This window comes from Natator depressus, chromosome 2 (genome assembly GCF_965152275.1).
Source record: "Natator depressus isolate rNatDep1 chromosome 2, rNatDep2.hap1, whole genome shotgun sequence".
Lineage (NCBI taxonomy): Eukaryota > Metazoa > Chordata > Testudines > Cheloniidae > Natator > Natator depressus.
Window position 1 is genome coordinate 248,231,647 of NC_134235.1, and position 27,856 is coordinate 248,259,502.

The following is a 27,856-nucleotide window of genomic DNA, read 5'->3' on the forward strand; positions in this document are numbered from 1 at the left end:
AATCAGACTTCCCCAGTGAAATCTAGCTATTGGAGGGGTGGGGCAGGCCTTGGGGCGCCACAGCTGGGAGCTCCTACCATTCACTGGGATCCAGCTGTTAGTCCGCCAGGCTGGGGAGGGATGGGACTTCTCCTGCGTGGCTGCTCTTGCTGGGAGAGCAGACTGAAGGTAGCAGCCGCGGAGCTTCCTGCAGCTTGATTAGATTCCCGGAGATGGAGGTGGGTCTGATCTCCCCCGTGCTGCTGGGAGAGCCCCAGCTGGGAGCTGCTCGTCCCCTCAGGACTGGGGTGGGACAAGACTTCCTCTTCCCTTGCACAGCCACTCTGGGGGGGAGATCAGACCCACCTACCCCTGGGAATCTCCCCCAGCTGCAGGAAGTTCTGTGGCTGCTGCCAGCTCTGAAGGTTCCCAGCAGCACGGGTGAGATCAGAGCCGCCTCTGGAAAGCTCCGCAGCTCTGAAGGCCATGCAGAAGTGAGGGTGGAAATCCTGCAACCCCCCTACATCAGCTTTGTGACCCCTCCACAACCCACTTTTGGGTCAGGACCCCCACTGTTACAACACCCTGAAATTTCAGATGTAAACATCTGAAACTGTGAAATTGACCAATTTTAAAACCCTCTGGCTGTGAAATTGATCAAAATGGACTGGGAATTTGGTAGGGCCCTAATGAAGAAGGAACCAGTAAAAGATTAAGACTACCCAAATTTTAGCACCCCCCTCCATGGCAACCACTCTGATGTCTGAGGAGACTAGACATCTCAGTAAGGCTAAATTCAGTGCTTTAGAAATCCAAGGCAGAAACCCTTTTTTTAGGTAGTGTTGAGGGAGTCAGGTTTCTCTGGTTAATGGGTTAGTGGGTCTGATGTTTAGTGGATAATTTTTTGGTAGGTTGGGTTAAAAAGCCAGAAGGAAGGATTTCTTGTGCTCAAATAGTATACTCTGTTGTTTGTGTTTTTTTTAATAGGTTTGATAGATTCTTCCATTTTATCATAATCTAGTGCTTTTTGTATCATTAAATTCTCCTTTTCTAGCCTCTTTCTCTTACACTTTGCTATTTTGTGAATTTTGGTTGTGTGGGATAAAGACACAGGACCAGCTCTGGGCACCGGCAAAGCAAGCACAAACTTGGGGCCGCACGATTCCAGGGGCGGTATTCCGGCCATCCTTTTTGCTTGGGCAGTTGCGCTCTCAGAGCTTGGGGCGGCAAAAAACCTAGGGCCAGCCCTGCAAAGACATCTGCTGCCATTGAACCTTCTCCATTCTTGGCCTTTTTCACCCTTCCCCCATACACACTAGCTGTGTGCTATCCTAGCAGCTTACCTCTGTCTGGTAAGGCAGAGTCTCCTTTGAGAATATTGTCAAAGCTATACCCACAGACCAGCTGTCGAGGTTGCAAAGAGGAAACCATAAGAAAGCTGCAGCTGACACCCTCTGTTTATACCTCCTCCCTCTCTTTGTTCCAGGTTTTCCAATTTCCCCAGAGAAATATCCCTTCTTTGCCTGGATCTGTATCTGCTTGTACTTACCTAACAATCTTCTTCTGAAGATGAAGCAAGTCAAACAAAAAATGCAGTTTGAAAAATTTGAGTATGTATGGCCTGAACAATGAGATGGTCAGGCTGGACAAAGGGCCATTTAACAGCGTCATTTTTTCTGGTGCATATGACTTTTAACTGAAAGCATTGTTCTTTATTTTCTCCTACTGATATAAACACGGTGTCAAAATTCAAGAAACTGGGCTAGTTCTCCCCTCCCCACTTTCTTTGATGTATATTTTATCACACAGGGAAAATTCATTTGAGGCATTCTGGTTTTTTTTAGATCATTTGGAAAACACATAGCTAATTGAGTAATAATCATAGACTGTTTTAATTGCAGAGTTACCTACCCACATTTTTTCTCTCCTTCTCTACAGAGAGAGACCTCGACAGAGTGTAGCATCATGTACAAGTGTAAGCACTCAAACTGCTTCTGACGATCAGGTTGTCAAATTCTGGGATGAACTCAGTTTAGTTGGCTTACCAGATGACATTGATGTCCAAGCCTTATTTGAGCCAACAGGTAGGTATACGTTCATATGTGGTACATATTTATAATGGTTTAACTGGAATTCAAACTAAACTTTTGTTTAAATAATTCTTTAGTTTGGTATAGTGATTGCCTCTTTGGGGGAAGTGAGGAGCAAAGGAGAAAGAAACAGAGATAATACTTCATAGTTTAAACTGTCATTTTATTATAACTCCTAAAGGCCCAGTCCTACAAAGCCTCCTTCTCATGTGGCTTCACTGGGGCTACCTGAACAAATAACAATTAGTCATGAGAGGAAGGGCTTTCAGGATCAGGTCCTAAGATTGTAATATACATTTTTAACTTCAATGTTTCATTTAGGTGTCTGACAGAAAAATCAAGAAGCTTTGGGCTATTTTCTCAGAGCATTTTAGTTCAAATGTTGCCCTACCATCAGTCTACACCATATGCTTATGTATAGGGCTCTACCAAATTCACAGCCATGGAAAAGGCATCACGGACAGTGAAATCTGGTCTCCCCCTGTGAAATCTGGTCTTTTGTGTGCTTTTACTTTATACTATACAGATTTCATGGGGGAAACCAGTGTTTCTCAAATTGGGGGTCTTGACCCTAAAGGGAGGGTTGCAGGGGGATCGCAAGGTTATTTTAGGTGGGGGTCACAGTAGTTCCACCCTTACTTCTGCGCTGCCTTCAGAGCTGGGCGGCTGGAGAGTGGTGGTTGCTGAATGAAGAACCAGCTCTGCAAGCAGCAACGCAGAAGGAAGGGTGGCAATACTATACCATGCCATCCTTACTTCTGTGCTGCTGCTGGCAATGGCTCTGCCTTCAGAGCTGGATGCCTGGCCAGCAGCCACTACTCTCCAGCAGCCAAGCTCTGAAGGCCACGCCGCTGTCAGCAGCCGCACCAAAGTAAGGGTTGCAGTACCACAACCCACCCTATAATAACTTTGTAACCCCCCATCCCCAACTCCTTTTTGGGTCAGGATCCCTACAATTACAGTGCCATGAAATTTCAGATTTAAATAGCTCAAATCATGAAATTTACAATTTTAAAAATCTTGTGACTGTGAAATTGACCAAAATGGACTATGAATTTGGTTGGGCCCTACTTATGTCCCACAAAAGAAGAAATTGTAAGAACTCAGAACTTGTTCTGTAAATATTATCTCTGTACTGAGCTTAGTAGTGGTGTCACTTTTTCAAAATTCTCTGAAAATTGGTTTCAAAATTTGATTGTAAAGAAATCTCTTTTAAATGAATTTTAAAAAAAATTAGCATGGGGTCTGGTCTCCTGATGTTGGATAAATTTTAATTATTCCGTGTCATCAGTATTGGAAGATGCTTACAATTCTTTTTACTTTAAGTCCCTTATTTGTGTTACTAAATGCAGAGTTGCAATATACAGTTTATATGCTTAATAGCAAATTTCAAGAGGTACATACCATGAGTCTTATATGGTATGTCAGCATAGAATACCTTCAGCTGAGGCGAGAAATATTTGCAGTTCGTCATTATACCATATCCTTATGGTTTTCATTCTTTTGCCAGCAGCTGAATGAAAGCCATTTTAATAGGTACTTTGAGTGCTGGAAGGTCTATTCTTGTAGTTAAGTTTCCCAATATTAGTACAGCAGGCTCTTATTTGTGAGTGTCTCTGTATAATGACAGCTCACTATTGTCATCACAGTGTTTTTACAAAACAATTTATGTACCAGCCCTGTGCATGGCACCTTGTGATCTTTTAAAAATTATTATTTCTTTACGGTAGCAGTCACAATGTGCTTGGTGCTTTCCCAACAGACAAAAGGAACTGATCCCTGTTCCAAGGAGTTCACAAGCTAAGGACAGATATACAGACAAACAGTTAAATAAGTGAGGGGCAAACTGAAGTTAACTTTGAGCATATATGTACACACAGACATGTCACAGGTGTATTTGTATATTTTGGGGTACAAAAACTAGAAGCTGAAAGGTATATAAATGTGTGAAAACATCTGGGTTTTTTTCTATATAATAAAAACTGCAGTATGTAGATAAATTGTTGATTCCTTCCTTCTCCCACTTTTCCTGTTTCAGTAAAAGACTATTGTCCTAATTCTGCAAGCGCTTACCACTAAAATTAAGCTCTGTATTCTCTAGTAAGGATTGCAAGATCAGGTCTGTTTTTTTTTGTTGAGGTTTTTCCTTTAATGCTTATTTTGAAACTCAACTGCTGCTTGGCAAAGTTGTAAAATCGTGCAATTCTTTCTCAATGATAATGCATTAGGTCACTGCTGGGCTCATCACCGCTGTGCAGAGTGGTCATTGGGAGTATGCCAGACTGAAGAGCAGCTATCGGTGAACGTGGACAAAGCTGTTGTCTCAGGGAGCACAGAAGTGAGTAGAAAAAAAGAACTTTTCCCCCAAGCCTGTAAAATAAAAATAAAAAAATTCAAATAAGACTACAAAATGTCAGTCACTGAAAATATCAACTCCTAGAGCTTTGTTCTGCCTTCTACATTCACAGTAATGGTTTACTGTACAAGTAATCAGATTGTAATCTACAGTTGATTTCAGTGGGAAAACTTGTGGAGTATCAAGTACTACTCAGCTTGAGTTTGCGTGGCAGAATCAGTCCTGTGGTTATTAGAAGCTGACAAGGGTTCGCAGAAAAAAAATAGATTTGTTCAAATTAGCAAATGCCTTTTTCATTAACACTAATATTCATCCTAGCCTTACAATTTTATATCGTCAGAGTACAGTTAATATGGTGTCGATATACCCAAATACTCTTAAAAAACAAAACAAAAAACAGCCACCAAAAAAGAGTGTAGTAATAACAAAAGTAATGTGAGTGCAAAGAAGTACTGCCATTTTATGTATTGGGGAAAAATGTGTTTGGTTGGTGGTTCTTCTCATTTAAAGAAGAAACTATATGAAAACAACAGCAGGTGCCTTGAAAGAAGGCAGACTCCTTGTAATGACACTTTCTTGGCTTGGTGACAGAAAGAAGGTGCTGCCTACCTGACTGAAAATAGACATTTCAGTCTGTATTTCAAAATGCCAAAAAGACCCACATGGTCTTTGCCACATGCAGTCATCTTTTTGTATTATTGATTAATTTCCAGTAAATTATTTTAATCATTTATTTATTACAGTAAATAAACAAAATCTAGTTTGCCATTACGTCAAGCAGCTTAATAGTGCAAATTAATTGGCATCATTACTGCTATTTCAAAGAGTAACACTGATATCTGGAATTTATTTACCTTTATTTTCTTTAAGAATTGTTTGTTGAAAAATTTTAATTTCTTAACTTGATAGTTTATGGAAGATTTATTTATTTTAATGTAAGTGCTCCCTATTGGGTGTGAGTGACAAAGTCTCTCAGTTCAACAGTTTTTCTCACACATGAATGTGCAAATCAACTTTCTTATCGCCTAATATTTACCTTACTCCATGAATAATTTCATTGATTTCAATGGACTACTCTGAGTGAGACTGCTCAAACTGAGTATAAGTGGCAGAACTGGGCCCTAAATTAACTAGAGACATTAAAACACTTAAATATATTGATAACAGAAACGTTTTGCCAATAATATTGCCAAGTTGCCTTTTTTTTGTAGTCAGACTATTGAAGAACTGTTAAATTTTTCTTCTTTAACATTTCCTTTTTAAAAAAATAAGACACAAAATTGCTGTAAATCTGTCTTCAAATTAACATTGGCCTTGAAGGCTTTCAGTAAACTAACTGTGTTTTAAAGAAGGGATTTCCATTTAGAATGGAAATATCAGCTTGACTTTTGTAATACTCAATGGTGTGTTATGTATAAGTTTGTCATAGGAGAGTGGGCCATGAATGACATGTGCAAAAGAAAACTTTTAAATATTGTTTGAAAACTTCTGCACTGTATTTTGAATGGAGATTCCTATAAATTAAAGGAAAGAGAAATTGTGTGTTGAGAGACAAACTGGAATATTACCATAGTATACATGACCACATACACAGGCATGCACACATCACAGAAAAAAAAGATATGATTTTTGTATATGTATGGATATAAAACTTTCATGTTTTTTTAAATTATTATTTCAATTTCAGTAGCAACTAGGGCCCGTTGTGCTAGGCGCTGCACAAACACAGAACAAAAATACAGTCCTTGCCACAAAGAGCTTAGAATGTAAGTATAGGACAAGAGACAACCAATGGATCTAGATAGACAGGGGAGTACAAAAGAACACTAAGACTATTGGTCAGCATGATAGGCAGTGGTCTTGGCATAACAGTAGTCTAGCCATTTATCAAGTTGTGTGGATAACAGAAAAGGAGGGTTTTGAAGGAGGATGAGGTAGCTTTGCAGATGTTTACAGGAAGCTCCTCCAAGTGTGAGGTGCTTGTTGGAAAATTTAACTATTAGACGATGGAGACTGGCATCATGGGCTGATTGCTGCAGGAATTGACATTTCAGTAGTGAATAAAAAATAATAAATAGGATGGGGATAGGTGGGGAAGAGCCTTGAAAGAGAAGACAAATAGCTTATGTTTGTTGCAATAGAAAAGGGGGAGCCAGTGGAGGAAGGCAAAGGTGGAGGGTGACATAGTCAAAGCAACAGCTAGGAAGATGATCTTTCCTGCAGCATTCTGAATGGATATGAGTGGGGCAAGACAATATTTGTCAAACTAGAGACAAGGATGTTGTAGTAATCAAGCAGCGAGATGAGAGTCTGGATGACCATTTTAGCTGGGTAGATGGATAAGAAAGACGGTATCTTAGAGATGTTATACAGAAAGAGTCAGACATAGCCTGGGCCTAGAGTGAGGTCCAAGTTGAAGATGACCGCAGGTTATGGGCCCAAGTGACAGGCAGGATGATGGTGGTGTCCACAGTGATAAAGTAAGGAGGTAGCAGGGAGGCCCGGGAGGAAGATTAAGAGCTCTGTTTTAGCTTAAGCTGAGGGCTAGACATTCCTGAGGAGATGTTAGAGAGCCAGGTTGAGGTTTTAATTTGGACAAAAGGAGAGAGGAGTACATAGGTAGATCTCAAATTGGCAGCATGGTGGTAGTTTAGAGTTGTTTGGCTAGGAAAATGTCAGAACTGAAGAAGGAGAGACTGTATCTGTGGAGAAGGTCAGCCTGGTCATGGGATTTCCAACAGATACTCCGTGGTCCAAAAGGAGAAGCAGAGGAAGTTGATATTAGGGTGAGCCAGTTTTGGGGATTGGCAGAGCAGACCTTGCAATGGTGGAGAGAAGCAAAAGAGATAAGGGTGGAGGGGAATGAAGCATGGAGAGAATGAACGACGATATCAATGGAAGGCAGGGAGGAGAGGGCTAAAAGCACGCAAGAAGTCAGCAGTGCTGATGGATTGGAAGTCACAGAAAAGCCAAGTGACGGCATGAGGGAGGAGGCTGCTGCTGCTGCTGAAGAAAATCGGGTGATAGAGAGGGAGAACTCAGTAACAGTGCTTGGTGAAGACCAAGTCAAATGACCGGGCCTTTTGGTGACTGGTAGCATTGAACCAGAGCTGCATGTTGAATGAAGAGGTGAAGGTGAGGAAACCTGCAGCTAAAGTTTGGATGGATTATCAACATTGAAGTTGAAATAATCGAGGAGTAGTATGGGAGATTGTGAGGAGAGGAGTGGAAACCAGCAAGGAAGGCTGATGGGGAAGAGTTGGGTGGATGATAGATGAGAAGAATCAGATGCAGTACTGTTCAAAAGAGGAGAAAGAGTGGAAAAGATGAGGTAGAAGGGTTTGGAAGTGCCAGAGTAGGAGAGGTGAATCCCAACACCCTCACTATGGTCGGATCCAGGTCACAGAGTGTGAGAGAAGGAGAGGCCTCTGTAAGAGAGGGCAGGTCTCTGTAAGAGCCAGGAGCTGGAGGGAGCGAGATATAAAGAGGTCATGGATGCCTGTGATCTTTTTAGAGATAGTGGGTGTTCCAGAGACAGCAAGAGAAGGGGAGGGGGAGGATGGACATGAGGTTAGGAATGGTAGCACCAGTTAAAGGGCTGGAGATGGTTCCGGAGGCAGGTATGGGAATGGAGGGAGAATATTGTGGCAAATGTTACCAAAGGGGAGGAGGAGGATGTAGATGTTGGCTCTGGATTTGTGCTGGTGGGAGAGATGGGGAAAATCAGGAAAGGGGAAAAGGGAAGAGGAGCAGGTAGAGCTGGTGGGGAACTGCAGCAGGTGAGGGGAACAAGGATGGGGAAATAGAGCCATTGTGGGGAAGGGAGAGAGGAGGTGGACAAATGCTATGATGTAGAAGAGGGTTCTTGTGAGAGCCATGGGAGCGTGCATGGTAGATGAACAAGATTACCAAAAAAACCAACCAACAAACAAGGCTCAGAGATTGAAAAATGCTGTGAAGGTATTCTTTCAAGTCGTCCTGCTAAGCAGCTACAGTGCACTGCCTCACCATGTGAGGAAGGGGAACGGAGGTGGTCAGACTCAAGCATGGAGGGTATGTCTACGCTGCAGTTAAAAATCCACGGCTGGCCTGTGCCGTCTGACTCGATCTGTGGGGGGCTGTTTAATTGCAATTTAGGTGTCCATGCTCTAGGACCCTGCAGGGTGGGAGGTCCCAGAGCTCAGGCTGCAGCCCAAGGCTGAGCCTCTACCACAATAAAACAGCCCTGCTGTCCGAGCCCAAGTCAGCTGGCCTGGGCCAGCCACTGATGTCCAGTTGCAGTGTAGACATACCCTGAGGCAATCTAGCTGTAGGGGGGAACAGGTGCAGAAGTGTCTCCCAAGTGCTTGCAGGTTGCTTAGTAATTAGAGTGTGTTGTGTGACTTTGATATCCAGATGATAAATTGCATTTATCATGCACCTTTTAGGAAGTCAGCTGCATTCTGTCCACCAAGTCATCTGCACTAGGGCTATTTCTAACACTAAACTCCTGACCAGCATGCAGACAACTGCCATTAGGGACAAAAAACAGACAAAAATAAACCAAAACTAAACTCAACCATAGAAATGTTTCATCCAACAAATATAAAAATTTCACCACAAAATTAAAATGGTGAAAGGCTAAGGATGGGGAAATATTCAACTTTAGACCCCATGATTGATTTAAATACTTATTTTTGATGAACCACTAGGGCTACATCATAGTGCATTATACCATCTGAAAACCAGGAATCATTTCTGTTTGTTGACCCAGATCCAGCTCTAGTAGACTGCAATATGTTGGACCTTAAATTTGTGTGACTTCATGTGGAGAAAAAAATATTTTAGAAGTTTCTGACATATATTCATAATAATTTTTTTTCTCCTTCAGAGGCCTGTACTGTTGCAGTCAGGTTACTTAGGCAGTTTGCCTTCCTAGAGGAAAGGATACGAAAAGCAGTCCCAATAAATGTAGTGGCCCAGGGCTTCTTGAGGCTCTAAACTGAGGCATTAGAGGCCCTGTGTTAAGATTAGTGTTTGGTTAAGAACTGGAAATGTTTCCATGAACTGCATGCTGTGGTTTTTAACCTGAAACATTTGGTTTGCACCTGCCACTGTGGGGGGGTGGAAGTAGAGAGCACTACTTCCCATGCAGCTCCAGGAGCAGCTCTGCTACAGGTACTGAGCAGCTCCCTCAGGGCTGCCTGCTGCTGTGCAGGAAGGAGAGGAGATAGTAGTTTTAGCTGCTCCGTTGCCTGCTTCCCTGCCAGGTTGTGAGATTCTTGGAGAAAGCAGGATGAGAGCTCAACTGGTTCTGCCTGAGTCTAGGAGACTGTCTAGCAAAGATGGGTCCCCGCCCTCGCCTGAAACAACGAGGAGTCTTTGTGGCACCTTAGAGACTAACAAATTTATTTGGGCATAAGCTTTCGTGGGCTATAACTCACTTCATCAGATGCCCTCACCTGGCCACTTAGCTTAGCCCTGGAGAAGTGGGGAGAAAAAGGAGAAGCAGTCAGAACAACCAATTAGTTTTTGTTCCCAGATTCTTTGCACCAGCCATAGGTTAGAGTACCTTGGGGGCTGCTCTAAGTTGTACTAGCTGAATCATGATTGACAGGGTGTCATATGTCAGCTGGTTATAGCTGGAGTACAGTGTGTTACAGTCACTTCCTCTGCCCACCCTCAGCACATCCCTCTGCACCAGTGACTGCAGCAAGGGAAACGTAGGAGTTGGGTATGCCAGCTCTGTACTCACACTAGGGAATCCAGCAGGGGACCTATGGGTGGTTTCCACTGTCATTGTGCGCCACTTGAGCAATGCAAAGGGAAGAACAAGACAGAGACTCTGTGCTGGAGTATTGACAGTAATATGTTTGGCCCTCAAACTGAAAAGGTTTACATTACCTGCAATAATATATTATTATATAACAATAGACGACAATATAATAATTCTCCAAAATACTTCTATATAAATGCATAGTATTATGTAATATATTTTGGTTGCTGTTCATTTGATATATTTTTGTATTTACAGCTGTTGCATTGTGCGTTCTTTAAATGTTGCTTTCCTTTAGTTTAGGTGCCACAAGTACTCCTTTTCTTTTTGCGAATACAGACTAACACAGCTGTTACTCTGAAACCTGTCTTTAGTTTTTTATATTCTAATGCTGTAAATGTGTTGGATGCTGCTGGCGATACAGGTGTGAGTATGTGGTTAGGTTTATTTAGATGATTTTCCATAAAACAATTTGTAGGTTGTTTCTTTAACGGGCCATCAGACTTGCTTTTATTTTTTCCCTGGCAGTCCCCCTGGCATTACATGAGTTTGATGTGGTCTACTGCAGTAACATCTTTGCCCAGCTGGGAAGGTGTTTTCTCCATTCCTTATGTTACTTGTGCAGATTAGTTCTGACATGCAAAGAATTTTTTTTTTGTTAGCAAGTTTGGTTTTTTTATTCTCTACTTTGCTGGGAACATCTTATAGATTTTCTTACCTTGAGGGTCTTCTTAATTTGGAATTTGTATTATTCCCACAGTATTCTTGCCAGCAAGTTAAAGTAGTATGGGCTGGATGAATGGACTATAAGGTGGATAGAAAGTTGGCTAGATTGTCGGGCTCAGCGGGTAGTGATCAATGGCTCCATGTCTAGTTGGCAGCCGGTATCAAGTGGAGTGCCCCAAGGGTCGGTCCTTGGGCCGGTTTTGTTCAATATGTTCATAAATGATCTAGAGGATGGTGTGGATTGCACCCTCAGCAAGTTTGCAGATGACACTAAACTGGGAGGAGAGGTAGATACGCTGGAGGGTAGGGATAGGATACAGAGGGTCCTAGACAAATTGGAGGATTGGGCCAAAAGAAATCTGATGAGGTTCAACAAGGACAAGTGCAGAGTCCTGCACTTAGGACGGAAGAACCCCATGCACCGCCTCAGACTAGGGACCGAATGGCTTGGCAGCAGTTCTGCAGAAAAGGACCTCGGGGTTACGGTGGATGAGAAGCTGGATATGAGTCAACAGTGTGCCCTTGTTGCCAAGAAGGCCAATGGCATTTTGGGCTGTATACGTAGGGGCATTGCCAGCAGATCGAGGGACGTGATCGTTCCCCTCTATTCGACATTGGTGAGGCTTCATCTGGAGTACTGTGTCCAGTTTTGGGCCCCGCACTACAAGAAGGATGTGGAAAAATTGGAAAGCGTCCAGCGGAGGGCAACAAAAATGATTTAGGGGACTGGAACACATGAGTTATGAGGAGAGGCTGAGGGAACTGGGATTATTTAGTCTGCGGAAGAGAAGAATGAGGGGGGATTTGATAGCTGCTTTCAACTACCTGAAAGGGGGTTCCAAAGAGGATGGCTCTAGACTGTTCTCAGTGGTAGCTGATGACAGAACAAGGAGTAATGGTCTCAAGTTGCAGTGCGGGAGGTTTAGGTTGGATATTAGGAAAAACTTTTTCACTAGGAGGGTGGTGAAACACTGGAATGTGTTACCTAGGGAGATGGTGGAATCTCCTTCCTTTAGATATTTTTAAGGTCAGGCTTGACAAAGCCCTGGCTGGGATGATTTAGTTGGGGGTTGGTCCTGCTCTGAGCAGGGGGTTGGACTAGATGACCTCCTGAGGTCCCTTCCAACCCTGATATTCTATGATTCTATGATTATTCTTTCTCAGTACTTGGGTATCAGTTTCTGATTGTCTTTTAACTGTTTTTGACAGTGTTTCTTATTACTCTGTTTATCAGTTGAGATGTCCATTTGGCTTCATTGAACTTGTGATTGCACTAATAAAGCTTGTATGAGCATATTTTCACTGACGTGTTTCAAAATGTGTGTGTAAATCATTTTCTCTTTCCACTTGGCCCTTACTTTCTGCTGGATTAAAACTTTTAAGTGTAGTCCACACCTCCTGTCCAAGGCTTTCTATGTCTGTGCATGTTTCACAAAATGTTCTGCTTAGATTTTCTCTTCTTTGATACACCCCTTTGATTCACTGGTTTTGAAGGCATTAAAATTTATCTGTTCAGACATATGACAAGTTATTTCTTGTATTTTTTTGGCCTAGTTCTGTGTTAGTTACTTTGACTTTGTTACCCAGTTTCCATTCTGTCTCTGATTATTGTTGATATGTCCATAGTGTCTGTGAAGTCTTATTTTTTCATGGCTTAAGGGACTGAATGCATCAAGTTATTTTATTTCATAGCTGACAAGTAAATGACCAAATAGACCATTATATGTGTGGTAATGTATGTGCGTTGGCACTCAATGTGGAGTGTAGGTGAGTCCTTTTACTCCTTTGTTCATCTTACCCACCTGACCCAAAGAAAGAGTTTCTCAAGACCACTCTTCAGGTTAAACAGTTACATGTCCATGGGGCTCCAAGATCATTCTTTTAAGTTCAATATGGTGTAAACTCCAGAGAGCTACATTCCAGCTCTATATTTCGGATGCCTTTTGAAAAGGCTTTTAGCATAAAATCCAATTTTGCTTGTATATTTGGATCCCCACATTTTTCTTAACACTTTTTATATATAGTGTCCAGTTATTTGATTTAATGCAAAATATAACTAACCCACTAATATTAGTTCCTTAAAATGCTCTAGACAGTATATGAAAATAAGTCTGAAATAATGAAGCAGATTGGTAGCCACATTGTTAATTTGATATAAGACTGGAGGATCAGACTTTAGCCAGAGACACAGGGTAGAGCAAGAGATTTTTCAAAAGTCTTTTTAGGTGAGAAATGAAAGTACAGTATTACATGGCTGTACCTACTCAACTAAACCAAACAAAACTATTAAGAAAAGATAGAGCTTTAAAAGGAGAGAAAGAGAAGTATCCTGCTTTTGCCTGTACCTCTGGCTCCAGTCTTTTTGCATCTCTAACTGTATCCTTCATCATGCTGTCTTGATACTTGGTACCAAGTACAGGGTGCATTTCCAATTTTAATTCTAATTAAATTGGGGGCCTCCAGGGATTACAGCTGTTGAGTTTTTAACAAAAATTATTTTGAAACATTTTCAAGTATTTTAAATACCGCTTTGTAATATCCATGTTTAGTGTACATATTTTTATGAGGTGAGTGTTTTCCTGTGTTCTGCTAAGGCAGTAGTAAAAATTGCTGCTTGTTTGCATTAAATGGCTCAATTCAGGATGTGTTACCAGTGTAGAAGGATATGGGCTAATGTCACCACGGTCAGGAATTGCTGTCAATTAGTTCCATTAAAAATGGCCAATTCTTCTTCTCTGCTTTCTTCTGGAAAAGGGAAAGACTTCACTCCTGCACATGACACTCCCCCTCTTCTTGTTGTTTTTATTTAATACTGTAGTTGTGTATGGAAAAGTTGTGTAAATAAAAGGACACAATCCATATGCAAGGAGCTTGCATTCTAGATTAAAGCAATATATGTCAAAAAGTGTAATGGACTGTGTGGGAAAGGTCTAGGGAAGGATTGGGTGGACACACTGTTAATGAGACACGCCCAGAAAGGACAAATAGCATTTGGTGGCGGTTTAGCAAGTTGTATGTTAGTTATGTTGAAATAAGGGGTATGTATTTTTAACATCACTTTTTTTTTGTTCTTGTTGATCTTAGAAGGACTTAATGGCATTTGAATTGCTGCCTTTACACACACCACACAATAAAGAAGTTGCTGTAGCGGTAACTTTCCCAACCACCCTTCTCTTTTGATAGCTTTGTAGGCTGCTGTTTAAGTGCTAGGAGAGCTCACTCATCTGGAGCACAGAGGCTGAAGAAAAGTGGTACTGAAGGAAATGAAGAGGGCATGTGTTTTTATCTTCTGAAATGCTAGTCGGTAGGAAGTCATTTAAATGGGGTGTGTGAAACAGTCCTCCTAATCCACTGTCTCACCTTTTCCACTGTCTCCAGTTCAAATTCAGTGTATCTTGTTGGTCACAGAGGACATGTACAGCTCTTCCACTCCCTGTTTATCCAATTTTGTCTTTTACTGTGTTATCCTCTATCCCTCCATTCCACCAGTGATGACAGCCTTATCCGCCCACTTGTGTATTGCTCTTACAATTGTCTTCAAATCTTCTTCCATGCTACCACTGTGCATGAAACACCCAATCTGAACTGATCCATAAAGCCACTACCTTTTCCTCCTTCATATCCCTGCTCAAGGCTCACTTCTTCTGTGATTCTTACCAGAAGGGGCAGGTTATGGGGAAGTTTGATATAGCTCAAATGTTTTTCATAATTTTTTTTTTTAAATAGTCTATAAATGTCAATATTTGAATGTATCTTTCTCATCCTTTGTTTCTTGTCTTCTTGAGACTTGTCTACAGTTAGTTTTTTGTGTGTGTGCTGATTTAACTAAATCGGTAGAAGAATGGTTTAGTTAAATTGGTGCAACTCTCTAGGGTGGACACTTATACTGGCATAAAGGTGTTTATGTGACTGTTGCTTATTATACTGGTATAACTGTGTCCACACTAGAGGCTTGCACCAAGTTAGCTAAATCATTTTTTCTACTGATTTTAGTTAAATCAGTCCAAAAACTGTATGTAGATGAGGCCTTAGATTACGTACTCCTCGGGACAGTGACTGTGATTGCCTATGTATCTATCTGCGTCTGTCTATGTATCTGTGCCTATCAATAGGGCCATGACCCTCATTGCGACTTCTGGGAGCTATCATAATACCAACAACCTATAACAACCAGGTCATCTAATTGCATAGTGCTTGTTTACAGTGCATCAGCTAAGATAACCAAACTCACAGTTTCTCAGTGCTCTAAGGGTCCCTGTGCTTCCTGTCTCATAACTGGAAGGACTGTTGATTTTTATTTTTAAAAAAGTACACGTCAGAAGTTCTACCTGTTGTAACTTACACCTTTTCCCAAGCAGGATCATCCTTATTCATCAGTGTTCAAAGCAACTTAGTTTATAGCCTAGCATCAGAAAATGCATTGGGCTGGGATTCAGGAATTCCTTAGTTCTTCTTTGAGTAGTGTCCCTGTCGGTGCTCCCCTTCAGGATATGGGTGCTCTGTTTCAGGTGCACATGTACCCCTGGGCCTTTGTTTGGAAAATTTTGGTAGCGATGCCTGTTTGGTCTGCCCATGTGCCCCGCACATCCTCCTGCCCCACTCGGAGGATATATAGGGCTGTGCGGGCGAACTGCTCTCGGTTCCTTCTCAACTGCCTTCAGCCTAGAAGTCATCTTGGGAATCACCCCTTCCTTAGGGAGATAGTGCTCAGGAGTCGCCTGTCCCGACAGGGACACTACTCGAAGAATACGTCAGTCACTTTGTGCAGTAACTAGAGTTCTTTTGAGATGTGCTCCCCTGTGAGTGCCGTCCTTCCCCTCTGCTTCGGAGTTTCCTTGTGGGACTTTGCAGTAGAGAAGGAACTGAGAGTGGTTCACTCACGCAGGCCTAGGTTTCCTTGGAGCAGGGCATGAGGATGTATGGGGCGCATGCGTGGGCTGAACATGCACTGCTACCAAAAATGTCTGATCAAAGCTACAGGGGTTCATGCTCACCTGAAGTGGAGCATCCATATCCCGAAGTGGAGCAACCGTATGAGACACATGTCAAGGAACTCCAGTTACTCCACAAGGTGAGTAACCTCTCCTTGTCCCAGCTCTCACATATACTTCCTCCATGGCCATGAGCAAGTCACTTAACATTTTTTTATACTGTTTTCTGATTTGCAGAATGGGGATAATACCTACCTCACTAGTCGGATTAGGGTTAATTAGGTTCTGTTTATAAAGTGCTTTGAATGTGAAAAATGTGGTGTAATTGCTAAGTATTCTTAACAGAAGTGATAGTAGATTGATTTACATGGTGACTCATCTTTTCAAATGCATTGAAAAGCTCTCAGAAATTCCTTTGTCTTTGATGTCATCTAAATGTTTCTATGTCACCCAAGCAACTATTTAAGGCATACATTATGTATTCAGTGATGTTCCTCTTTCTGATTTCAATTCTGATGTGACTTTTGAGTGTGTTATCCTCTTTTACACCATTATCCCATTGCACCACCGAGCTCCCATATGATACTTTCCTTAAATAATTGATTCCCCCAAACATTTATGTTTACAGGCTAGAAACTGCTTATACCTCTTTCTTACTAGGCATTTTTCTATAGTTGTATTTGTCTTTTATTTTTGGTCCAGATGTGAAGCATTCTGGCAAAGTAGCCTCCTTTGCATATACACTCTATTATCATAATTGTAACCCTTCATTTGACATGATGGAGCAGGATGAGTGAAATATAGGCAATATGCATGCTGCTTCATGACACGTACACTGTTAGTTTAATAGGCAGCAGTATTCAAATTCTAGCATACAGTAGAAATTTTTACCCAGGTCAATGCGTTAGGTAGTTCAGTTTTCCATGGATTCCCTGTATATTATTTGCCAGTTTCTCCCAGGGATCTGGGTGGTTCTCTTGCTACTCGGGTTGACTGGCCAAACCACATTGTTGAGTCATTTACAGTTTTAAATAATTTTCATGGATAATGATATGATTTTCCATAAACTAGGCTGTCCCAGGATATTTTGAATATTAGTAGGAGAATTGCTTTACTTTGCTTGCACTAGCTGTGCTATCACTTTGGTCACGTAAAGCCAGATCATCAGCTGCAGAGAAACTAGGATCTGACATCTCTCATATGCTATAAATGCAGCTTGTTAATTGCTTTCAACAACACTGTTAATTCAGTAAAAACTCACCTTCCACATTTTTTCAAAATGGCCATCACATCTTAAATTAGCATCGTTGTTTTTGTTTAATTACTTGTACTTATGCCAGAGCACCTTTGTGTCTCAATATAATTGCTGTTAACACAGCTCTGGTAATATTGTTTGTTGTTCAATTGTTGCAGTAGGGCCCAACACACAAGTCCAATTGAATGTTTTGTGTGTAGACATTAACCCATAGAATTTTGTATTTAAAATCTGATTAGCTGGTATTTGGCATATGAACAATTTTAAAAATATTCTTTCCTTCAGAGGAAAATAAGCTACATGGCGGTAGGTGTGAGGTGACAGTACATATTGACATGAGCACTGGTGTCCATTACTACCTGATGCCATTTACAAACCAGCTGACTTGTGGCCAGTAGTCTGGGATTGCTGGCTCAAATTAAATAAATAAGGCAGCACCAGTGGAGAGGAGAGCACTTTGTACCAAAGGAGTTCAGAACTGGCACAAGGGAAGGGCAGAGAGCCGGTAGCAGATTCTTCGAAAAGCCTGCACTAGAATGGTGAAGCCAGGTCTGGGGTTAGAAGCGGGGAAACAGAGCCAGCATGTGAGGTAGGGAAAGAGAATTACATTCTGAAACAGAAAGCTAGTCTACACTGGAAATGCTACATCAGTGCACCTGCACCAATGCAACTGTGCCGCTGTAGTGCATCTGATGAAGACACTCTATGCCGACAGAAGTGTTACCAGCTTTGCCCATTACTTTGGGGTTTGCTCATTTATTAGGGTTACTCTTTGGGGTGTGGGGGAGTTCTGTACTTCTATCAATGTACTGCCTGTGTCCCTTGTGTTCTCATACAGGGTTCTACTTCTCCCTGCTGCAAGTTCCCTCCCAATGGAGCTGTCCTGTAGGACCTAGGTTCCCCAGAGCTGGGTTCTTCCAGCCTCAGACACACACACATTAACAGAGCGTGTCTGAGAGGACTGGGTTAATCAGCACTCCCAAGCTGATCCCTTATATGTCCCTGGCCTAAGTAGGCTGGGTCTAGCAGCACTTCCAAGCTGTCACTCTCATATGCCCTTGGACTCGGCAAGCTGGGTCAAACAACACCTCCAAGCTGCCACCCTCCTATGTCCCTGGTTCAGCACGTCTTTATCCCCACTTTCACGTTACAGTTGTTGTGGTAGTAACCCACTTGATGAGAAAACCCCAAAGGGTGTTTGGGCGCTGCAGGGATCCTTTAGCTTAGGTACGAGGAGCATTGCTGCAAAGCAAATGAGGAAACCAAAAAACACCCACGAGGGGAGTGTGGGGAGAGAGAGAGAGAGAAGCAACCAGCTTAATCATGAAAGTTATTTATTTCCAGGTAATCACCATAGGGGAGCCAAACAAACAAAACAGTTATAATATTAAATCTAACCTAAACTTGATTATAAAAGTCAGGTTTAGAAAACTATAACTGATCACACAGGTCAGGGTCAGAAGGCTGTACTCAGAGAGCGAGCGAGCTGGGTTTTCGCCACTCCATGAAGCTTGAATCGATCGGGGGTTCCAGGTGGTGGTGGTAGCTGAGGGTCTGGAGACAGGCAGAGCCCCTAGCATGATCAGTCAGGAGAAGATGAAGTCCCAATGGATCCAGGCATCAGAACACATGAGCATGGGTAGGGGGTTTTGTAGAGAAACAACAGTGGTTCAAGGGAGAGCACTAGATTTGTTTTATGTGCAAACAAGGGAGAATACCAAAGTTGTTTTCTTCAGGCTAGACTTGAAAGCTGATCATTCCTGGCTTTGGGCCATGTTCCTTGGAGGGAGCTCACAGTGCAATTAGGGAGCTTCACTATTTTGGATACCAATAAAGGATTCATGACTAGAATTGGTCTGATAACTACTGAGCAGGGTGTGTGCAGGCATGGGTTCATTAACATCTGGAGCAGAGATCCCCCATCATGCAGTGCTTCCCTGCTTTTCTGGTCCCAGAGTTCTGTGCGGTTCTTGCCTTGGAATCTCTGTTCTCCATTCTGTATGCTAATGGGGATGCCTTCTTGTCCCATCTTTGATGAAAATGAGGCTAGGGGAGTTTCCTTAATTCTGTCATCCTTATCTCAAGGGCTTAGGTGAGTCTCCCACTGCCTTTTCGTTGTTTTTTGTAAGTCTTTCTTCTGATGCAGATTTGGCTCAAGCAGAGGCTGGGGGCAGGGGGTGTCTTTCATGAGTCAGCCAGGCTGGTTATTGCGCCCTGGTTCCCCAAGAACACAGAGCTGCTAGGTAACAAGAGAGAGCTCTCCAGTTGGCATAATTATTCCACCTTCACGAGAGGCTGTAGCTATGTCTGTAGGAGAACTGTCCACATCGGTGCTTAGGTTGGTGCAAGTTGTGTTGCTCAGGGGGGCGGTCTTTTCACACCCCCGAGTAATGTAAATTATATCAACATAAAGTGGTAGTGTAAATCTGTCCTAAGTATTGGGATTAAAAAAGAGACACCCCCATTCCAGTCCTCAGTGCACCCAAATACATACTGGCTCCAGGAACGATAGCAATAAAATATGAGAAAACTAGATCCTTTAATGTGTTGTGATTTCCCCCGCCACCCAAGATGCTATTTTTTGTACTCTTGACAATTCCCCAACTCAATATTTGTTTTTTAATATAGTTTCTCAGTAATGAAGCAATGGATTTCAAACAACTAAAGGCTCCAAAGCTATATAGAAGCATGAAGTTTTTTTCCCATTAGGATCTAACTATCTTGAAATGTCAGATTTTGGGGCTTAATTACTTGAAACCAGTTTTTAACTGTCCATGATTACCTTATAATTCGGAGATTTTTCAAGTACAGTGGAATATTTTCACATTTGTCTTTATACCCAAAGAAAATACTCAAATGTAAATATTTATGAAAATCCACTAATATTAAAATTAAACCAAGCCAAAACAAAAAAGTCACCTATCCTAAGCAAGATTTTCAGTCTCCATATATTCCTGTTACTATTCTTGGATATATTCTATGGGACTTACATAGATTCCACACTTGGACTTGCACCTTCACTATGTAGGAAAAGTAAGGGTCCACACTGAAATCTGCCTTCAAACGCAGAAGACAAAAAATATTTTTTTTGGAGGACAGGGGCAGAAAGGGGCTGTCTGGTTAGCAAAAAACAAATTAGACCTTTGGATCTTCAGATATATACAATTAATAAGAAGGGGTCTGAAATAGATTTTAATGGGTTTTTTTGTTCTTTTTTTGTTTAAGAAGACAATGTGATTTAACTTATTTTTGAGTTTATTCATTTAATTGCTGCTCAGTTAGAAATGTTCGGATGATAAAGTACCCTATAAAGTATATGTTGTTGCAAGAAACAGCAAGGTGATATCGTAGGAATGCAGAGAGATATTATAATTGAGTTGGGTTGAGTGATGGTGATGAGGGAATTTTTGCTTTCTTTGATTATCATGACTGATTCTTCTTTGATTCCCGTCAGCAGCAACAATGGGTCCAAATGAAGTTTTTCCAACAATTTCTGTTTTGTACGAACTTCATGGCTTCATTCGTCTTTAAAGCTTTTTGTTCTATTATGTCATTCTTCTTTGTGTCTATCCAACACATCCTCAGTCTTCCTCTGTTTCTAGTTCCTTGCACTTTGGTATGTATCATCATGTATAGTATCCTTTCCAGGTTCATTCTTGACATGTGTCCAAGCCGTCACAATCATCATTCATAAATTTTATATGGACAGCCCATTTTCATATAGTTTAATTTTTATTTTCTGAAATCTTGATGTTCTTTGTATTCCCCTCAGCCAGTTGATTTCTTCAGTCAATATCTTTCGTTTGTCGACTTTCCTCAGACTGCAACATTCAGACCCATTCAGTAGCCTTAGCCTGACAACGCTCTCATATATGCTGATTTTCATTTTCATCTAAATGTCTTTCCAGATCTTGCAGAGTTTTTTCAAAGGCAGTAGCGGCTAGTCTGATTCTTCTTTGTATGGGGAATCTTCACAATTCACATTCTTCGATATTAGTTCTCCAGAATACAGATTTTTCCACTTGTTCTAGTTCTGTATCACTGATTTTGAACTTTATTTCTTCCTTTGTCTTCGCCTCGCCATAGTTTTTGTCTTTCCCATATTGATCTTCAGTCTGAATTTTCTGCTTTCACCATGTACCTTGCTAGTTATTCTCAAGTCTTCCTTGTTCAGTGCTGTGAGGTCATCATCATCATCTGTGAATCTAACGTTTCAGAGTAGCAGCCGTGTTAGTCTGTATTCACAAAAAGAAAAGGAGTACTTGTGGCACCTTAGAGACTAACACATATATTTGAGCATAAGCTTTTGTGAGCTACAGCTCCAGAAGTGAGCTGTAGCTCACGAAAGCTTATGCTCAAATATATGTGTTAGTCTCTAAGGTGCCACAAGTACTCCTTTTCTTTTTGTGAATCTAAGGTTATTCATTGGCCTCCCACATAACATGACTCTTCTCGTTTCACCTCTGTACTACAGCCATTACTGTTTCCTGTACCAAGTTAAACAAATCCAGCGATAGCGTGCATCTTTGTCTCTCTTTTAAACAATTGTCCTGAACAATTCTGTCAGCTTTTTTCTACTCTCACTTAACTCATTGACTTGCTGTAGATGTTTTCTATCACCTTGATCAATTTCTTAGGGATGCATACATTCTCAAGACTTCCCATAACCCTTTCTGCCAAATGCTATCAAAAGCCTCTTTGAAGTCTATAAAGTTGTTGTAACAGTTTTAGTTGTGTTCTGTATGCTTCTCCAATTTCTGTCATATCACAAATAGCTGGTCTGTTGTACTTCGTCCTGGTCTAAATCCTGCCTGTTACTCTGCAAAAGCTGCTTTCATGTGCATCTTCTTTCTCCTCTCCAACCTCTTAGTGAATGCTTTTCCTGGAACACTCAGTAAACTGATTCTTCTGTAGTTTGTGCACTCTCTTCTCTCCTTTTTTATAGATTAGTACTGTTATCGCTTTTCATCACCTTCACAATTGATTAAATGGATTAATTTTTGCTCACTGGCAAGGAATTTTACCTATTTCACTTCATAACATGAAATTAGAAATAACTTGCTAACTCTTCCTTTTATAAATTATCAAATTTCAGTCAGTAAGAAAAATGTAAAAAAAAGACAAGCCAAGAAGCAGAAATTATTAAATGAAAAGCCTGCTTCCAGGATGATGGAGTAATTTACCTTCTGCCTGCCCAAATTTTTTACTGTTTCAGCAAGATATGTTATTCTTCACTTGCTACAGTCTGTTGTGAAGTGTTACTGACCTATTGGGTTTGTCGGCACTGTGACATAAGCCTGTGCTTTAGCCTGGGCTAAAGCCTAACCCCCCTTGTATTTACACTGCAATTGCGCTAACCCAAGTCTCAGACCCAGAGTTGCAGGGCTGGAGGGTCTGATCTCAAATGAAGCCAGGTCCCTGGGTCTTGGCCCTATTGCTTTGCAGTGAAGACACAGAACCACTTGACTGAAGTCCCAGGGGTCAGCCAGAAGTATCCCACAATTCCATGGGACCACTTCCTTAGTCCTCTCTGTCCCAACAATCTGCAATCTTACTCTATTGTAAACAGAAGCCCCCCGCCCTCCCCCCCCCCTTTGTGAATGGCAGCTGTTCAGGTCAGCATGAACCCATTCTCTTATGATCACCAATCTGCAAGCACACTATAAGGGAACCTCCTGCGTTTGCAATGGAGAGCATGCCAATTAAGGCTTTTGCAAAGCGAGCTGCTTCCTGGTAACGTGCAGGGCAAGCAGTAAAGTATCTCATAGTGGACCACAGTCCTAGGGCTAGAGCAGCCACATTTTAGGGTGGGGGAGTGCAAGGGATTCTGTGATATGGTTACTTTGACTTGGCTGTGTGCACTGCAGTGTGGATGCTAGAGCCCTAGGTTCGACTACGGGTTAGAAAAGTCTTAACATAGGGTTAAAATATAGTCCTGAAGTCCAGGGTTCCCTAACATGGGTCAGCTGACTCAAATCCTGGACTGACATTGCAGTGTAGACATACACATGGTGACAGCCATATTTCAATGCAGAGATGGTTGCATTCCATTTGTAGAGTGCTTTGGGATGTTTCTGGGTGGAAAGTGCTATGTAAATGTGAGTCATGCCAGCCTTCTCCATTTTCATTTCAGTGCCCTCCCTGTCTGATCAGTGTCTTGAGAATCATAAAGTGCTGTTATAAGAGAAATTACAAAGAAATTTGTCATGATCAGTTGCCAAAATGTAATACAGTAACATTATATCATAAAGTGTCAGAACAGAGAACCAAATGGTGGAGTGGATGAATTATAGAGGATTTTTATTGTTATGTTTACGTATAGAACAGGAGTGGGAAAACTTTTTGGGCCGAGGGCCACATCTGATTGGGGAAATTGTATGCAGGGCCGGGGCAGGGGGTTGGGGTGTGGGAGGGAGTACGGGGTGTGGGAGGGGCTGCAGTGTGGAGGAATGGGCTCAGGGCAAGGCATTGGGCAGAGGAGGGGTGCGGAGTGTATGAGGGGTCTCAGGGCAGGGGTGCATGGAGGTGCGGACTGCGGGAGGGAGCTCAGGCAGGAGGTTGGGGTGCGACGGGCTCAGGGCAGGGAGTTGGGGTGCAGGGTGCAGTGGGGGGCTCAGAAGGGATGTGAGGTTCAGGCAGGAGGCTTGGGGCAAGGAGTTGGGGGTGGGGTGCAGGAGGGGTTCAGGCTCCGGCCCAGCACTGCTTACCTAAAGCGGCTCTGGGGTGGCAGCGGCGTGCACCAGGGCCAGAGCAGGCTGCCCGCCCGCCCTGCACCGCACCGCGCCGGGCCGGGAAGCAGCCACTTCCTGCGCAGCCCCTGCGGGAGGGGGAGGCACAAGGCTCTGCGCGCTGCCCTTGCCACACCTCTGCGCTGCCCTTGCCACATCTCCAGGTACCTCCCCTGAAGCTCCCATTGGCCGCGGCTCCCTGTTCCTGGCCAATGGGAGCTGTGGGGGATGGTGCCTGGAGTCAAGTGCAATGCACGGAGCCCTCTGCCCCCCGCAGCCCCAGGGATGTGGTGCCAGCCACTTCTGAGAGCGGCACGGGACCTGCGGCACCACGGGGGGCAATCCCACAGGCCAGATCCAAAGCCCTGAGGGGCTGGATCTGGCCCACGGGCCATAGTTTGCCCACCCCGATATAGACGCTTTATTCACTCAGTGACATCTATAAATATTCAGGCTGATTTTTTCAGTCCTTCCTCATAATCTGCTTGCTCCATAATAATTGTCTCAATAGTTCTGCTTTTTTGGGTGGGAGAAAGGGTATATTTTAATGTGGTGAATTTAGCAAGAAGTAATAATATTTATAATCCAGTATGTGTTTGTTGCATAGAAAGAGCAGTGATGTATTAGCCTATAGTGCAAAGTCTGGAGCAGTATTTAGATGCTGATAAGGGGAGGAGGAAAAGGGTATGCAGATTTTTTCCGTTTAATTTTTCCATTTTTGAAATTTTGATTTGACTCTGCCACACGTTGTCTATGGAACAGTGGAGCTCTTTGATCAGTTAAATGATGCGTCCAAGCACATACGACAGTTTATTGAATTTTTTGCCTGTGTGCCAAGTCGCTCATCAGTAGCCTGGTAAGCTACAGGTGATGGTGGAGGCCTGTTTTACTACTTCCTGCCCATAGAGTGTGTGGACTGAGTTGTGACGCTTTTAAGGATCTGTCCATCGCTGAAAAGGCCAAAGGTTAGCTAATATAGTGTAATATTTGTACTTTCACTTTATATAAGCAATCTTCTCTATTTATGATGATAACATTAGTGTTCTTTCAAAAGCAGAAAAACTTTCTTTCAATGTATATTAATGTGATTTCTGTGACTTTAATGCTTACTGTCCTACTGACTTTACCTGAACCCAGGTACTGCAGATATGGAGAAAAACATAACCTTTTTTCTTCCCTTTTGAGGGATAGGAGAAAACCTATTAAACTACATCACAGACACTTATTCATGATTATTATTATTATTTATTTGTAGAAAGTGGTAATGCGGTCAGGGGGCTAAAGTATGGACATGCTAGTGCAGTGCAGACCTCCCACTCTTAAAACAGTATTTGAGGCTTCCTTTTAAAGGGAAACATTTTGTTTTTCAGTCTCACCTACTTCTTCCACCAAAGAGTTGCTCCTGGTTTCCTGCTACAGTGCCAAGAGAATGTTCTGTGGGAAGTAGATTTTGTGTGAGTGCACTCTTGGCATTGAAGCAGGAAAGCGGAGGCAGCCCTAGAAGTTTTCCCTTATTTTCTTCAATCAAAATGCTTTGAAAAAGTTCACTTCTTGAGCTCTAGATTTTGAATATCGGGGGACTAGAATGAGGGAGGAGAGGTTATTGCTAAAAGAAATTTCAAAAAGGATTGATGATGAATAGACTGGGTAAAGAACAGATGCTAGGGAAAAGCACTGGAAGCAGACAGAGTAGACAGGAGGCACCGAGAGATCGAGAGAGAAGCAGCAAGAGCACAAAACTAAAAGCTGAAAGGCCTATCAGAGAAACATTCTGAGCAAGGGCCTATGTTCATGAAGGAATTTCCAGTGCAGGTTTCCTTTATCCCGTAACACTCCCTGAAATGATTTACTGAAAGCTCTGAAGTAACAGTTAGTGTGTGTTCTGAACCAGTAAATGTGTTTAGCAATGAGCATTTCATTCTTCTGCATTGATTAAGAAACATTGTTTCATAATGTGCTCAGATAAAACCTTCTACACTTGGTTTTTCCTTGGAGTTTTTCTGTAAAGTTGCTATAGCAATGAGGCAGTAACATTATCGTTAAAGATGTGGTTGTACTTTCATACTAGGCACCTGATTTCAAGGGCTTATAACTTCCCCACCTCAAATTCTCTTTTGGGGGCTAAAATATCTCATGCCTGGCCTCAGACTAGAGATCAGTCTCCTCCCCTCCCCCTTATTAAAAAATACCATTTAAAGGAAAATTGCAGTAGTCTGTAGTGGTGGCCCAGGTCATGATACTGCTCTTGGCTCTCACAGGTGTGCTTTAAAGAGAGGAGGAATTCTGGATGATTCAAACAAATCCTCTTGATGGCTCCCGGGGAACGTACCCTCCTAGCCAGGAACCAGGGTTTACCCTGGTGTTCTGCTTAGCACAACATAGGAAGGCAGATTCTTACACTTTTCTCCCCTTCTCATGTTTCTGCTAGGGATGGCCCGACAGCAGTTGGATGGCTACGGGGAAGAAACCCACTTAGAATGAATAAGTTAAACAAGGAAATGTCAAAGTACTAATTTAAAAAATACTTCAAACATTTCAAAATATCTACTGAATCAAGTGAAGCTGTGGTGTAATCTCTGGCGATGCTGTTTTATAATTCTAGCAGTACAGGATGAGCAGAGATCTGTCAAGAGACACAGGAAACAGTGGGAAATTTATACACCTTTTAGAAAAATCCTGTATATTTTTTTCTAGGATTGTTCTGAGTTGCTGTTTGGATACTTGTAAAACAGAAATCACCACTAAACACATGGCTTTAAAAGGAAAATATGGAAATCTCCTGTTGGCTCCCATGTATCTAAATGAACCCTCATCTTCCTTTCCTAATACACACCACTATGTTGATAGCATGGCTGCTTCCTGTTTAGTTAGTTTATATTCAACTCTTTCCATAGATAAAGTTGCTGGGTTATTTTTAGTATTAGTGGTTTAGGTCCTGTTTTTATAAACACCTTTGTGTGATGGGTGCTGTTACAAGAACCTCGATAAATTATTGTATATTATAGTTAGTTCTCAGAAGTCCTACTCAGGAATGGGGTCTCATTATACTAGGTGCTGTGTAAGAACATTAAAGACACGGTCCCTGCTTTGAAGAGCTTACAATATAATAAACAGACACACATGAGTAAATGGGACTACTCACATGAAAAAAATTACTTAGGTGTCTGTTTGCAGAACTGTGCCATAAGTCATGTAGTATTCTTAGATTAACTGACTACAAACTGTTTTATTGCAGTTTTTCTTTTTAAGTTGTTTTTATCTGATCATGAATTTTGTTTTCACATTTTAAGGATGTCGTTTACATGCTTTCTTAGACTAAGAAATCAAAAAATGTTTAGATTTTTATGTAAATATAATTGCTGCAAATCCTGTAGCCCTTACTCAAGCAAAACTAGTAGAGAGTATAGGATTATTTGTCTCAGTAATTATTTTTCCTGATAAGATTATGGGTTTTGTTAAATTGCATTAAGGGTGTGCACCCATTACAGGATCTTGCAAGGTGCTGAATGCTCTGGCACTGTACCAGGAACGCACATAAGCATGTGTTTAACATGAAGCTTGCGAATTGTCCAATTGAAGTCAATTGACTTCAGTTTGCTTTTAAGCACATACTTAAATGTTTTGTGGGATTGGGGCCAGAGTGTTCAGCACCTTGCAGAATCAAGCCCTAAAAGAAAAATACTGTATAGACACATAAAGGCCCTGATCTTCCTTCCATTGAATCCAGTCGGAAGATTTCCTTTGACTTCTTTGGGGCAGCATCAGGCCCAAAATTATAGGTTGAGAGTTAAGGCTTTGCACACCAGTATGAAGTAATACTGTTAATCCAGGAGATCTCAGATGTGGACTACATCATACTAGAGAGGTGTCATGGACCACCACCCTCCTATTTTCTGTCACGTAGACCAGCTTGCCTCCCATTCACAATAGCATAATATTTCTGTGGCAACTACAGCAATCACTTGGGAAAGTATTTTAGTGTATTTAACTGTTTTTAGTATTTTGATCCTTTTATGAAAAAAGTAATTACTACCAA

General features: G+C 42.0%; 1 protein-coding gene across 2 annotated transcripts in view; it reads left to right on the forward strand.

The window, feature by feature from the left end:
* The window catches only part of KMT2C (lysine methyltransferase 2C), a 328,020-nt gene that overhangs the window by 122,597 nt on the left and 177,567 nt on the right, over positions 1–27,856 (forward strand). For both annotated transcript variants that reach the window (XM_074946303.1, XM_074946304.1), the window contains exons 5-6: positions 1,918–2,063; positions 4,298–4,407. In XM_074946303.1, the coding sequence (XP_074802404.1) occupies positions 1,918–2,063; positions 4,298–4,407 (256 nt within the window). The remainder of the gene's footprint in view (positions 1–1,917; positions 2,064–4,297; positions 4,408–27,856) is intronic.